At 39.2% G+C, this 15,786-nt stretch overlaps 2 protein-coding genes across 4 annotated transcripts; both read right to left on the bottom strand.

The window, feature by feature from the left end:
• Positions 1-1,632: 1,632 nt before the first annotated feature.
• LOC106709939 (eisosome protein sle1-like) lies at positions 1,633-4,263 on the bottom strand. 3 transcript variants are annotated; one of them, XM_014501869.2, is made up of 6 exons: positions 4,072-4,263; positions 3,775-3,910; positions 3,456-3,550; positions 2,821-3,109; positions 2,642-2,733; positions 1,633-2,376 (listed from the first exon to the last, which is right to left on the bottom strand). In XM_014501869.2, exons 1-6 carry the CDS (start codon positions 4,133-4,135, stop codon positions 2,189-2,191), a joined length of 864 nt encoding a protein of 287 aa, XP_014357355.2. In that variant the 5' UTR covers positions 4,136-4,263; the 3' UTR covers positions 1,633-2,188. The 3 variants fall into 3 exon arrangements, with proteins under 3 accessions (XP_014357355.2, XP_014357356.2, XP_014357357.2); XM_014501870.2 differs by having other exon boundaries at positions 2,821-2,959; XM_014501871.2 differs by having other exon boundaries at positions 2,286-2,371.
• Positions 4,264-4,457: 194 nt separating this feature from the next.
• LOC106709938 (A-kinase anchor protein 14-like) lies at positions 4,458-12,809 on the bottom strand. Its single transcript, XM_014501868.2, has 9 exons — positions 12,713-12,809; positions 7,191-7,288; positions 6,860-6,924; positions 6,349-6,449; positions 6,120-6,199; positions 5,956-6,026; positions 5,657-5,858; positions 5,451-5,536; positions 4,458-5,358 (listed from the first exon to the last, which is right to left on the bottom strand). The coding sequence occupies exons 1-9, from the start codon at positions 12,728-12,730 to the stop codon at positions 5,210-5,212; spliced, it is 870 nt and encodes a 289-aa protein (XP_014357354.2). The 5' UTR covers positions 12,731-12,809; the 3' UTR covers positions 4,458-5,209.
• Positions 12,810-15,786: the final 2,977 nt, after the last annotated feature.

Here is a 15,786-nt window from a genome sequence, read left to right as displayed (position 1 = left end):
AAGGTTCCGAGCTCTCGGGGCATATACAAGATTGTCAGGTCAGCGGATATTTTATCGCGCACCGATCGTACAGGAAAGGGGCCCGTTAGCGACGGTCTATCAGATTCGATGGTAACGGTAAGACATGCAGGCCGCGCCACTGCGCTGCGCTTTGCCGCTGAATGCGCCCTGCAATGGACTACATGTACTTGTACCATCATAATTACGTCGTTGACACTTTAAACTACACTTGAGTAAAGAAAGAGAAAGTGAGCGATTTATAGTTTTTTTTTTGTTGAATAAGATATTGTTTACGTCCGCTGCGTGGCTGCTTGTGCGCTGCGACGCGTCGCCGGCTCGAGGTGAAAGGCGAGGACGTCTCGCGGCGTAGTTTATTGAGTATAATTGCATGTGCAGTTTTGACGAGGCTCGCGGTCAATCTGCCGATTATAGAGTTCAATGGGACATAACTAAATTAACGGTTCATAATAGTATGTGCTGTATTTTTATTATATGTGCAAAAAAACTTCCACAATATTTTAACCGTGAAATATTTGCTAACGTAGCTGAGTGTAGCTGGCAGACTGGAATTGCCTGGTATAAATTTTCTATCTAAGTCTGTCCAAGATAAAATTCTGTACTTATTAAGAATTATAAAATGCTTTGTAAAAGTTCTGTCATAAACAATGCAATGAAACAAAATTAGCTCTTTAAAGCTCGTTGCGTAGATTTCTTTCTTCATACTTCTCAGGACCAGAAACACTAGGAAGCAATGTTTACCAGTTTTCCTTAAGCATGATTGCGAAGCGAACCGAAGTAAAAACAGGACAGTGCCGTTTGCAAAGGGGCGTGGGGCGCGGGGCGTGGGGCGCGGGGCGTGGGACGCGGGGCGTGGGAGCGGTACGCGACTGGATGTAGTCTCGTGCTTAGTGTCTCTGTTCCTATGTGTCGATATTTTTTGCTAACAGGTATTACAGTTAGCGCCTGCTGATATCGCATTCCGCGTTACGTTTGATATCATTTGTACGTCCATCACGTAACAAAGCCCCGCTTTTCTAAGTAGGTAATGTAAAAACGGTTCAATCCACTTTGACGTAAATCAGTCAAATGAAAAAACTGTCCTTTATGACGGAGGTCAAGGTGAAGTTGTTTTAATCCATTCGTTATTGAATACAATTTTTTCATACTAACATTTTTGAAAAGATATAGAGGCTGTTGTGATTGCTTCGCTTGTGGTTTAAAAAGCTTACAGACTTTAACACAGCGAGATGTATACAAAAACATGATGTTCTTACTTGTAAGTCAAATATTTTTTAAGCGGAAAACAGAATCAACTTTTAAGGAAAATAACGTAAAAAAAACAAAAAGTCTTTCGAATTCTTTTATTAACATCCATCATCGTGATTTTATTTCATACATGGCACCAAAACTACTGTATTCTATTTAACTTCACTTTTATACAGGACATAAAATGCATAAGACACCTCTCTGGGCAGCAGACACGTAAAGCCGAAAGTCTTTTTACACCTACCGGCCCTGAGCTGCAAACACACAGGCTTCGCAGTGGTCACAGTGGTCAAGTGTGATATGTCAGCGCGGCAGATTTGACAAATGTAACCGGAATGTAAGATAAAAATAGTTTTACGACAAAGTCAGCGCAAACAGCAAAAACAGCACCAAAGTATCTTAATAACATATTTTTGTTTGCGCAACATTGGTAAAGTAATGCAAGAATATTTGAATATATTTCATAGCGACAGATTAGATCTTGCAACCGGCCATAGCCTAACATTGTCCTAACAATTTACTGAACTTTCTAGGGAGTGAAATGGTCGATTAAAATTTGTAAGATGAATCTTAAAACTCAATTTGTGAGTTATGAGAATTAAAGCAGATTGCTTGATGAAAGTAGGATTATTAAGGAGGAATGGTCTTTAGCAGGGACCTCAGTGTTGTGCGTTTCCCGTTGAGCCGATCGGACTACCGATAAATCGGTCCAATGGGATTTTTTTCAGATGTACTAGACCACACTATCAAAAGATTGTAAAGAAGTAAAAACGATTGTGATGATTGAAACCTTCAAAGAAAAAGTTAAAAGTGAGTAAGGAATTATGCTAGGTGGAGGTTGCGCAACGTTTCCAAGTCAGTTGTGTTATAGGTCAGACCGGCGGGGAGGGCGAGGAGACCGAGGAGGGCGAGGCGGGCTCCACTACCCAGAGTAGAAATGTGCGAGGCTGGCGTCGGGCTGCAGGTGCGCGGCGTGGTGGCGCGTGCAGGGCGCGGGGTCCTGGCGCCGCCGCCCCGGCCGTGCCGTCCGTTCGCCGCCCTTGGCCACGCGCCGCCTCTTGCCGCCGCCGTGGCCGCTCTCATCGCCTCTACGCTGGACTCGTTGCTGTTCTTAGGAAAGGATTGAAATAATTTCTTAAAGAATTATTAAATTGTATTTTTATACAAGTCTGTAATGTGACATTAGTGAAAGCGTTGCGCAATCAATATTCCGGCGTGCGCATTAAATCGTCCAAATAATTTTTCGAACTATCCTTATTCGAACCAGTTGCCGGTTGCAAGTTATTAGCAATGTCATTTATACATTTTCAGTCCCACTGTTTCGTCCGTTGCGTTGTAGTTTAGTTAGATCTCTAGTTACTATCTGGCAGCGTACCTCTGATCCGATCGATCATGTCCCGCAGCTGTTGGCGCAGCACTTCTCGCTGGGCCTCTAGATCCTCGCCCGACAGCAACCTCGCCGCCTCTCTGCAAACCAAATAAATCATAAATGAAACGTAGGACCTGTACTAACGTCATGTTCGTATTAAAAGGCAAGCATCACAATGATCTTACGCCGAGTTGTCGGTGGAGCTGTGCGCGGTGGTAGCTTCAGGACTGGATTCATCCTCGGTGCTCTCGGCGGTCTCCTCGCTCTCGGTCTGGTTCGTCTGCGCGTCCTGCTCGTCAGGGAGCAGTGGCTTGCCCGGTTTTACTGCAATCAATGCAGTCATCGACGGGGCTGAGGTCGACGGCGCCACCGGGTGCATCAGCTGGACTGGTTGCATCAATTGCACCGGCTGCATGGGATGCACCAGTTGCACCGGCTGCACTAGCTGCACCGTCTGCACCGGCTGAACTGATTCTGCTCGTGGATTTTAGATTTTTTATTTCAGATAGTAAATACTTAGATCTTGTTTTGTTTCTCATTTGTTTTGCAGTTTGTTTTAATAAGTATTATATGTAATGTAAGTGGGAAGCTATTAAACCAAACCGATGTAAGTATTTCGAAACTTAAGTAGCATTAAGCACAGCTAATTATTAGAACTGATAGCCAATAGAGCTAAAATTTTTGTGAATAGCAAGTAGCAAGTAATATTATTGTATAGATCTGAATGCTCTAAATAAAAACCGTGTCAATAGCTGGCCATGTCTGACTATGGACAGTCATTGTCTGTGGCCACCGCTTACATCGACGGTGCTGCACTCACGTTCGCTGGAGTTGCGCGCGGAGCCGTCGGCGCCGGGCCGCGGCTGCGTCAACAGGTACAGCTGCACCGCGTCACCGCCGCCGCGACTGCCTTCTCTGAATACATCGCATCGTACATGCTTGATAACAACTGAACATTAAGTAGTAACAACAACTGTAGTAACAACGTAAATAATGAACATATTATTTAAATGACACGACTATATAAAAAGCTCGTTGAAAACACTTTTGACTATTATACCAAATATCCATTGCGGGCAATATGTAGAATCAGATAAATTTACGTAACCTTGAATAAGATATAATACGCGGACACGTACGCTATGATTTTGCTGCCTTCATACCGGACGGTGCTCGCGTTAATGGTCTTTGTCACTTCGATACTTGTATCTCCGGTCTCCTCACTGTCAGCGACCGGCTTGGGTTGCTGGTGTCGCAGCTTCTTTGGTGTGACATCTGAAACGTTAGTATTACATTTTTGGAAGACAAAAAGCTGTTACATCGATTTCAAAATAGATTAGACTAGTAGGTATGATGAAAATGACCATTCTTTTAATTTCCATTGCAATAAATTAATGTTTTGATTTTCGGATGGGTCAATAGAAGAGTAAATGTACCTTCATGCAGTAGAGCCTCGTCGGAGGACTGGTGCCGCTCGTGCGCTCTGGGAAAGTCACACATTAGTACTGTACAGAGTACATATTTGCTTTTTATTTTTGGTCAGGCGCCTTAATCAATCAGGAATATTATAACAACTAAAATGAAATGTAAATATTGTATTAAATTTGCACCTCACCTTTCGAACAAAAATAACTAACTTTTTCTTACAACATGATAACATGTTATTAATAGTGCATGTTCTGCTTTTGTTATATTTGCGTGGGGCCACGTCTGACCACTACAGGATAGGGTGTCATGAGTTTGTATATTCTGAGCCGCCATCAAGTTTGTATGATTCAGTACACATATATATTTTTATACACACAATAAATACGTAGTTATATTTTTGATAAGATGTTAGTCCTCAAAACATATTTTTGACTAAGCATAACTACATAGTGTCAGGTTAAGGTAGATTTATTATGAAACTTTAATAATAATCAAAGTAAAGTTATTTGATCATAATTATTACTTAAATAGTTTTTCTAATATCGTGCATGAGACCCATAGTGAGAGAAGGTGACAGCGCTACTGGTGGTGACATAGAGTGTACAGTGCAGGGAAGGTGGGAGATACAGGGGGCGTTAAATCACAACAAAACAACAAACGACATCAGATAAATATTATTTAAATAGCTACAGTAACAATGGTTACGGTACACAAACAAAATTGCTGTTACAAATCAATTAGTCTATATTCTACATCGTGGAATATATCAATCCCTGTCATATTATTGCACCATTCTGTGACACCCTGTATAATAGTACCTTTTTAAATACCTATAAAAGTATAATTATTCTACAAAGTACAATAATATTTTACTATTTTTTACAAACAACATGAATTACAAAAGTTGGCAAACTATTGCGATTAAACCCAAAACAATTACATACGTATACAGGTTATTTATATTTTTACTACGGATTTTATTTACAACACTAGCCTTTTAACGAATATTTTCGTCATTATCTTAGTTATAAACAATTGTAAAGAACATTCGAGAATTAGAAGATCAGAAACAACATATATGAAAATTAATTAGGTCCAGAATAGATAACGACGAAGGCCATATGAAGCAGTAGAGCAATGAAGAAGCTACATGCTGGCGTCTTCTGCTCTGTGGGTGGTGTCCTCGAAGCTCTCTCTTGTCTCCTCGCTGCCCGACTGACCCGTCTCTTGCACTGCCTCATGAGCCTCCTTGAGCACTCCCTTGTGCCCCGCCCGCCTCGTCTCCGACCCCGTCGCTGTGTATTATTTTAAAACACTATAACTAGATCCGTCAATAATTGCAATAATTGTAAAAAGTGATATACTCTAGTTAATGTAGTGACGTTACCTTTGTCCGGGGCGTTGTCTACAGACGTCGGCAGGCTGGATGGCGAGCGCGCCTGCTCCGCTGGGCCTTGCGAGCTGCCCGCGCCCCTGACAACCACACAACATATTCATTTTGTTTGACACGTGCTTGTGCGTAACGTGCTTGTTAGAATAGCAGTCCGCCTCAAAGTACGATTTACAATTTGTTACCTATAATTTTTGACCTACCTATGATTGTAGACTAAGTTGACGGCGTTGTATCCGAGGGGCGTGCCGAGCAGCACGGGGGGCTGAGGCTGTGCGGCGGGCGCGACGGGTGCGACGGGTGCGACGGGTGCGACAGGCGCGACGGGCGCGGGGGGCGCTGCTCGCAGCTGCAGCGGGGACACCACCTGCACCGAAGGATCCACCAGCAGCGTGTTCTGGTAGCCTGCGACGTCACAGTGCGGAACCGGTCATTATGCGTTACATTTTTGTTTTTTAATACAACGACATCATTGAAATAGTGTATGGCAGAGAATACGTACCTCCGGCGTAGTGCCCCTGCGGCGCGGCAGCCACGATGTACACGGGCTGATAGCCTCCGATGGTGCCCGGCCTGACAACAATTCAAGACATAAGAACATATATCAGTTGCGTGCCGGTCTAGCTGCATGTTCTGCATCTGGTGCTGTGCGGTGTGAACGCTCACCTGTAGCCCGGGACCGGCATGTGCACTATGAACACCCGCTGCCCCGGGACCAGGCCGGGAATGTTGCCCGCCACGGGAGGCTGTCGGTCATAAATTCGCTTATAATTGAGTATTAGTTATGTGAAGTCATCTTTATTTATTGCTTTTATAAATAATATTTTATAGACAAAGGTATTGTTTTACTTTAATAAATTAAAATATATTTTCGTGATGAATGCGTATTGCGAACCTGCGGCGGCTGCAGAGGCTGCTGCGGGGGTTGCACGCCGGGAACCAGCTCCACCTCGCTGTCGGGGTCCAAGGTCTCCAGCCGCGCCGCCCGCGACGGCACTGTGTCAACCACATAATTGTATACTCACTTTACTAACGATATGCTTCCAAAGCAATGAGATCATGGGATGCTATGAGGTCAAAGACTAGTCGCCGGTGCGCGGTCAGTCGTTCAGTGTGTCGACCTCAAAAGTATGAACTAGAACATGTTTTTGTTTACTAAACTACGACGTGGAGACGTGGCATTTAGAAAATCGTAATAATCTACTTAAATGACGTAAGATCTAGTGCAAGTAAAAAGTTTCATTACAACTGAAAACAATTTTAATCTTAGGTAAGAGTTTTCAATTTTTGTATAGTTTTCTCTGGTGTCCTCGAAACATCTACCAAAGTTTCATCTGAATCTGTCAAGTTATTAAAGAACAGAAATGTACAAACTAAATAAGTAATCTTAAAAAAATTATATTTACCGTTTTTCTGTTGTGCCAAGGTGTAGTAATTTACCATTTCTGGACTATCCATGTAATAATCTAATCTGAAATGGAAAATAAAATTAGTCGTTCGAATCAAATCCAGTTGAAATCGAACTCGTATCTTCTTAGTGATACTATAACGAGCGACAGTGACGGTACAAGTCGTCGAGACAACCTCGTAACTGTATTTTTATTACTCTAATAGAGTCGAGTACTTATTTGGTGGCATAGATGTAAGAATTTAGACGAAACGAGGAGAGGCCGTGACTGTAGCCGACTTGCCGTCCTCCGCTGCTGTTACCATTGGTAACGTGTACAGGTTACTCACGGACTGATGAGGCGGCGATGCGTGGCGGAGAAGAAGTGCGGCGAGGATGGGGGCGCGGCTTGCGCAGTCACGCACAGCGCCGCCGTCGCTAGTTGCAGCTGGAACACGTTAAGCAACAATAACGATAGAATAAGTGCGGGTGAACATACACATTGGGCGTTGCTATCCGTAAGAACATCGGATACTGTGCATCTACGTAGATCTATATATATATATTATACATGTATGCTGACGCTTAATCTGTATGGAAACTGACGGTAGCGAGCTCGTACTGAATGGTGGAAAAACCGGTAGCAACAGGCCTGTACGATTGGGTACTAAAGTATACCGCTACTGCATCACACAGAGTCAATTTTATGTGATATAAACGATTCAATGTCTAGGTACGATGATTCTATACTTCTTGTCTTGTAAGTGCAGCGTAATATGAACTCCTAATAGCACTTAACAGTGACAGTGACAACAAAAGCCTTAGATCTTGATAACTTCAGAGTTAGGTTCTTTTCTAGTCATTTTGTTCACATGACCTTAGCGAGTTACTCGGTTACTCGGCGTTTTAGTGCGTTATGCAATGACAGTTCGGACAGTACACTGACGTGTCGTAATAAAATGAAACGCGATATATTTTCCTCGGCGCGGGCTGAAGGATGGCCGGCTGCTCGGCGCTGGCCGGCGCTGCGCACTCGCTGAATTACAATGAACCGTAGGAGATTGCTGTCGCTGTTATGGCAACATCGGAGTAATAGCAAATAATTGGACTAATAATTCGCGTCTTAGAAAACGATCCTGTGAATTAACATGCCAACAATAATACTCTTTGACGAGCGTACATTTAATTTGTGAGTAGGTAAGTGTTCCATATCGATATATACTCGTATGTATATTTTATCTCCATTTAAGACCTCTATTAATAGATTATCTAATATTTCTCTTAGATGTTGATTGAATCTATGGGTATATTTTGTATCGATATGTTCATTGGATTGAAACGAATGCGGAATAAAATGCCATTACTTATTTAGATAGCGCGATGTGATGGCTCGTCATATTAAACTATATCTATACTAGTCTATACTAACATTTTAAAGAGGGAATATTTCTATTTTTGTATGTTATGAATAAACTCAAAAACTAATTGGTAGATTTCAAATTCCTTTGCCATTAGAAAGACATCAGTGAGCAACATAGGCTATATATTATATTAACTAAAGTTTAGGAAACATGAATAAGCAGCGCATTTTTGGACACTTTAAAGTTATATAAAATGATGTATGAGAGAATTGTAGATCTTCAGGAAAATGAAATGAAAATTAAAATTGTCTTACTGTATATCCAATATAAAAATATAGGTATATGTAATTTGATAATGAAATATTATTACAAAGTGATTAATAAATAAAGGTTGGTAAAATATTTGTGATGAGCAATATCATTTTTATCGCAAATTCGTTATAATTTCATGCATTGAAACAATATTGTGATGCATCTCTGCGGTGTTTTGGACTCGCCGAGTGGAAAGTAAGATGACAAAGTTCATGTCTCAAATTGAATCCAGTACTTGCAATCTTCTCTAACTAGGTAATTAGAAAAGGTAAAGACATATACCGTTAGCATTTTTTATGATTTAGACGGAATATTTGCAGATAAAGTCCCTTAAACTAACAACCATTAGCTGCAAGTTTCCCGCGTTCTCGTTAACAAAGCAATACTTATCAAGGATCAAGCAGACGAAGGTAACTATTATGTCAACAAAATAGTTGGAGTGCGGCGGCTGCCAGCATTCTCGCGAATAAATTACAATAAATGAATGTTAGATGTGTTTGTTTGTGTGTTTACATCATCTGCGTCTATCATCAGATGGTAGTGCGCGATAGATCGCGACACACGAGTTGTGGCAGGAACAGCAATTATTTTTCTTACTATTAATGTTTATTTATAACGAGTACAATTCAAGCTCAAGATGTAAATAACATGTAGTCTGCTACCAAATGAATCAGTCTTTTTATTAACATAAGTTCTAAATGAAATAGTATTTAAGGTAAAGTGATGAGTACGGCCAATTAATATAAACCAAAGTAACGAGGAAGTGCAGACGCAAAAAGGGGAGCTCTGTTTTAGGACGTTATGTTAAAGTTAGAAGACGTTTAGATTGCTACTTCAAGTATCCATCGTTAAAATTTCCGTATCTGTTACAATATCGTTCAATGACTTAGCACCAGGTGTAGGTCGGTGGTGGGCAGGTCCTCGACATGTCGACCGCGCGTGCGACGTGTCTCAGATATTCACTGGCTACTCGCCTCTCGCCACTCGTTCCATTACACTTTCAGATCACGTACACTAAAGGTTTTATCTTGCGTGCCATCAAGGGCTTTTTGTCTTTTTCGTTGATTTTAATCCGTTATCATATTATTGCATCACGTCAAAAAAAATATCGCATTTTATCACGTTTCACGAGTACAAAAATATTTCTTTATATTGTAAGTATTGTACACTAAATGAGAAAACCTAATCCGTGAAAAGGGCAAGGAGAAAAAATAAACACTTAGCTATTCGGAAATTATAGAAACTCACCCGTCTGTTTGACTGAGTGACTTGCAGAAAGCTCAGTTTATTGATAACTATTTCATTTTTCTAGAAGTCTCCGAAGTGTTACGTGAGTAGCTCGCGTGTCTAAGATGCGCAGCGGTACGGTATGGGTGCGGGAGGTGCGAGCTGCGAGCTGTGAGCCCATCGGACCTCGTGCTCACCGCGCGCTGTACCGTCGGAAGGAAACATCGGACATTAGTATGTGCAGCGTGCATCCACGCGGGCCTTCACCCACTTACGCTCCCACAAGCACCTACGTCCAAAGTCTCTGGAGATTTATGACGAGCCTCCCAAAGTGCACAATACTGTACCACATAGATTTCTCGAGGGCCAAATAGCTTAGAGGACCAGATAGCGAAAAAAACGATCAAGTTTAGGTACACTTGATCGTTCAGGAGGTCTTGATATTACCTACAAATTGCAAACAATCGACATCCGCAACATTTACGAGAGTTACGGGTGCGTAATGCGTACAATGGGACAAGTGCGACCTCGCGCATCACACTACACGTAGATGTACTTCCCATCTCTATTTTATTTGTTAAATTTGTAAGTACTTGGTACTATAATGCAAGTTTTGAATACGGTTTCCTTTCAAGTTCAAGCCCAATAAACGTTTTAGACTTTTTCTTTAAATAAAGAAAATGTGATTATAAAGAATGTGAATAATTTTGCAAGCATAGACATTACGGTTCCCTAGATATATCGCGATAGCCTCACTTGCAAAGTCGTTCACCTGGTAGAGTCCTCGTAGCTGTATGTGTTACTGCCGGCCACAGACAAAGTGGCTGAAATGTAACAGCTTCGTGCGATACTGGACACAATCTGCGCGGTTCATTGGCCACTTTGCGCGTAAATTGTCAAAATAAGGAGTATTTCTAAGTAACGTAGATTCTGTCGAGAAAAAACATAAAGACGGAGTGAAGATTATTTGGAAGTTAAAAAACCTCTTTTATGTAGTATTACGTGTTTTAGTTTTATCTGATACATCTCGTTGGGTATTTTAGGGTTTTCGAGTTTTATTACGTGATATCAAATGCTCTATGTAATTGGAAGTTAGAGATCGGCATTATATTTAAAATGGTCTGAAAGAAGCACGGTAAAATATAATATATCACAAAGTGTACTCAAATCAAAGAGAGTACTGAGTGGCGACACATAACGTAATGCACTTCATTTTGTGTTGCATTACTTAAATATAGATATTTAAATGTTAAGAAATGGCAGTAACGAGGTGACAGGTAACAGTGGTCACATGGCGTAAGCAGCGCTGCGGTACTTCCCGTAATTGTGGAGCTGGGCGGCAGCGGGATGCGCCTCGCCGCGCTGACTCCACTGCCCTACTTCTAGTATCTTTGTCTTACGCAATTGTAATGGTGACATTCTACCATGAGTTAATTTTATGAATTTTATCACATGATGACGACATGAAGACGAAAGAATTGCTTTGTAATTAGCAAGTTTTTAATGAATTATTTGATTTAAAGTTTATACTCAAGGTGAAAAAATGTTGATTATTTATAGTTTTACAATGAGTATTCAAATCGAATTGAATTTGTGTAATTACATCGGTGGTGAGATAGATATCAGTCTCGTGATGACGTCACAACTAAATAACAAATTCTTTAGATCGAACAATATAATGAGTGGTTCCCATTCAAAGAATTAATAAACGCCTCGTAAATCCTCAGCTGGATTAGATTTACAATCCTGTATAAGTACATGGATACCGCATTCGAGAAGTTACATTAAAATAAAATCATGACAATTATTTTGTTTTTCAAATATTTTCGGTGAATTCTTAAAAAAATTTATTACATTCCCGGAAATTGTAATACAGATCAATAAAAGCTTTCGATTGGACAATTTTAAAAGTCTGACGTTTTGCAATTTTTCATCTATATATATAAAAGAAAGTCGTGTTAGTTACACCATTTATAACTCAAGAACGGCTGAATCGATTTGACTGAAAATTGGTGGGCAGGTAGCTTAAACCCAGGAAACGGACAAAGGATAATTTTTACCCCGTTTTCTATTTTTTATTCCGCGCGGACGGAGTCGCGGGTAAAAGCTTGTGTATAATATTTTAGTAATGTTACGTTGCAAATGAGATCATGTTTTATAGTTTTCTTGTATATATTATGATAGTCATTAACAAGAGCCGCAATCGGATTGTATATTTTAAATATTAGTAATAATGAAATAAACACTTAGGTGGCTAACTAGATGTTATGGTACAATATGCAATAAATATTTTGCAAATTATAGTAACTAACAATAAGTCGTTAAAGTAAACAGAGCTTAAATATTTACAAAAACTTGTGTAATTTATATAATAGTGTTATTTATTCGTAATGTTTTTTTTTTCAGGTAAGTTAAATAAAATTAATTGATTTGCTGTAAAAAAATACTTGATAAAAGATTACTTGATTATAAGTAGGTACATAACCTAACCTTACTTGTGAAACACAATGTACCAGGTACATTCCTTCATCACTTTAACTTTAGGTAGCTATCCTCCCGATTTATAGACAAATTTAATTATTTTAACACTTACTACCACTAAAAATCTTCAGTAAAAATAAATAAAGTATTTATCAAAACAAACAATTAATCAAAATTCAATAGAAAGTGTATATAACACATTTAATTAAACCTCTTAAAAAGTATTTCTCCATCCTTTTAGAGCCTTTTCTGACGTCCTTCTAAGGAGGATAAACTCTTATACTAATAATGTACCAAAATTTAATTAAAAAATGTTCAATGGTTAAGTAACGCATAGGAATCAAACTGTTGTTATAATTTTTCATTTATATAAGATTAACTTAATTTTTATGTAAAATGGAAATTAATGTATATTAATTTTGGTAAATTCGATTACTATATTTTATTAATTGGAAAAATTATTTGCTTATCAAAATAGAGTAGGTACTCACAATAGCGGTGAGCGACATGTCGGACGTCAGGTAACGAGGTAACGAGCACTACAATACAGCACGAGAGACGGTGCGGACAGTGGAGCCGCCCCGCCGCCACCCGCCGGCTTTATAGCGCGTCGCGGCGGGTTGCGCACGCGCAGCGCCCGCCGCCCTCCGTCTGCAGTTCAATGCTCGGTGTAGCTCAAATTGACATAAACAAGTACTTTTGTTAAAAACAATCAAATTTTCTAGCTAATCCTATTTAAACAAAACAGTTAACACTTAACAATGTGTTATGGAGGCCTAAGCTTACTTTCCTACAGTGGCGCTATGTCCCGACCGACAAGCAACAATGAGTGACAGTTCAAAGCAAGGATACTTCTGACGCTTTCTCAAACGTTCTGATCTTACTGACGGATGGATGGATGTTTGTTAGAAGATATCTTCTGAACGGCTAAATAGATCTCGCTGGAATTGGAACATAATCCGGAAGATCACATAGGCTACGTTTGGATGACTCCGTCATTGCAAAAATAACATCATATTATGACCAGCAACCTGCTATCGTTAACATCTAGATTTCAGAAGATGAAAAAAATTCAACGGAATGTTTTATTTCGTATTCAGTTCCCAACTCAATATCAAGTCGTTACTCATGGGTTAATTGAAGTACTATATTCTTTCTCCTTTTTCCATGTTTGAGACACGATGACATGGCAGTGTTTTCAATGCGTCTAATGTGGTTTTGCTGGTGAACAACTTTGTAAGTAGAAGAATTCACAAAAACATGAATAAACAAGTTCATTAGAATCAAGCAGACGCTATGACGCATAATACTACAGGAACAAGTGCACAAAAATCTTGTATTCAATATAAATGTAAAATATTGTATGTTTGTTAGCTAAGTGTTTTTCCTAAAGACAAATTTCGATGAAATTTAGGTAGTAATGGAAATTTTTGATCTTATTGTGGGAATTTACTTAGATTTTGTAGTCAATTAAAAACAAATTATACAATAAGTAAGCATTAGTTCATTTAGATTAGATTATTTGGCGCGTGGCCAGCCGCTGTGTGCTGCGCTGCGCCGGGGCGACAACGCGGAACACTCCCGGTGATGCCGATGCAGTGATTTATTGTTACTTTGTTCACAACACCTGACTCAGCTTGGGGAAATGCTGTTTTCCAATATCCGGCTAGGATAATAATAAAGAGGCATTGTTTTTACATTTTAGTTTTGGTGCATATTTACAGAAAAGTTGTTACTTGTTACAAACATCCTAAGTTGACGCGTAATAACTTGTAAAGGTCAGCTCACTCTGCGGCATGTGGCCAACATTTTGCCCACTGAACTAATGTACACGTTTTTGCCGAGCTTTTTATTTTGTTTACTTGTTAAACGTGAAAAGAATCAGACGGAGGTAAGACTAATGTTGGGTTCTACGACTTGACTTATTTTAGATTTCAATGACCTATTGTAGGCCAACTATCTTATTGACATCTTAAAATTACTCAGGTTATGGTCACGATTATTAAACATTGTCGGTCAAGTCGTCATTTTTATTTAGAAAAATTCACGATAACAACTTCTTTCAATTCCTAGCAATGCGAGCGAATTTCCTTTGTCGAAGCACACGTAAAACATAGTGTTATCTCAGCTTTATTCAATGAGAATGAGAGGGATGACAATAGATTTTTGTATAAGTATTTAGCAAATAGCTCGCCATAAGAAAAACAAAGACCCAGATGTTTCTCAATTATTATTATTTCCTTTCATACGTAAAGAGTTCCAAAGCTTCTCGTAGATTTGCTACTTCAATAAAAACGTAACACATAATATTATATTAGTATATCATAATCGTAAAAAGAAAATAAGAGTGAAAAAAATATTTATAATTAAGTACCGGTTCCCACGTAACATAGAATCTTGAAAAGTAAATTTTATTGAGAAAGTTTGTTATTGCAGCGCACAGCAGTTCACAAGTGTGTGCATTATTAGCATTCCGAGCGGAAAGCTGCACAAAGATAATGGAAATCATAAGATTCATTCTAAATTAAAGATTGCATTTAAAGTTCATTCAGAACGTATACAATTGCAAAAATATAATATGTTGTATGTAACTATATGTAAATAGAAATTAATTTACTATCACCCAAAAATATATCAAAGTTATGCTAAATTTGATATTAAAAAAAATATTGTATTACAAATATAACTTTTCCTCGGTGGGAATTGAAATTACTGGCGAGACGATTTGTTATTTTTTGATTAATTAATTTACATGTAATATTTTCTTTAAAGTGACGGCTCTTTGTGTTTACAAACAAAGGAAGTGAAGATGCTGTGAAGGAGCATTTCTCATTAGCAGCCGGTGAATGTGTGCTGAATGTTTGGCAAATGTTCCCTTGAACCAGAGTCGCCGTTGCGCCTGCGCAAGGTTAAGTTTCGATCACCTTGAGAGGATGTCCGCCGATAGCGTTTTATGACGTTGTTAACTTTTCCTTAACACTCCAACAGTAAACAATTAATGTTGAAGTCCAAAAATTTGTGACGTTATTTATTACCTTATTTTGATGTGATGTATGCCATTCATCAAATTGTCAATAGTTCATAACATGCATAGTCCGATTATAAACGAGCTAAGTTCACGGTTTATCGGTGACATAAGGTAACACGTGGATGGTGTAAGGTTAATCAGTAAACGCGTAGTAATCCAGTTAAACGTGTCAATTAAAAGGCGCGCCACGTGGCGGGTTATTTACCATTTTGTTTATAATATGTTCTAAATACGCAAAAGTTGAGTCATAGGTAAGTGGTTAAGTTAAAATGTAACTTTGCGCGTGGTGTTTATAACATACAGGTTGACATGCGTGTAACTGAGACACGCCCACTGCTGCTGCGCAGTTACATTTTAAAGGATCTCTTACTGAGTTAAAAGATGAACCACTTTGCATCATCTATATAAAGATATATAGGACGAATACAGAATAAAGCTGTCAGTATTTCTATTCTAGGAAATTCAAGAATGTAGTATTAAGCAAAATAATGTCTATCGCTTTTGGTGACTTCCATTTTGTTCAAAGCTATCCTTATT

Source organism: Papilio machaon, chromosome 6 (assembly GCF_912999745.1).
Source record: "Papilio machaon chromosome 6, ilPapMach1.1, whole genome shotgun sequence".
Taxonomy (NCBI): Eukaryota; Metazoa; Arthropoda; class Insecta; order Lepidoptera; family Papilionidae; genus Papilio; species Papilio machaon.
The sequence above is the reverse complement of the archived record's forward strand: the minus strand, read 5'-3'. Positions and strand labels throughout refer to the sequence as shown.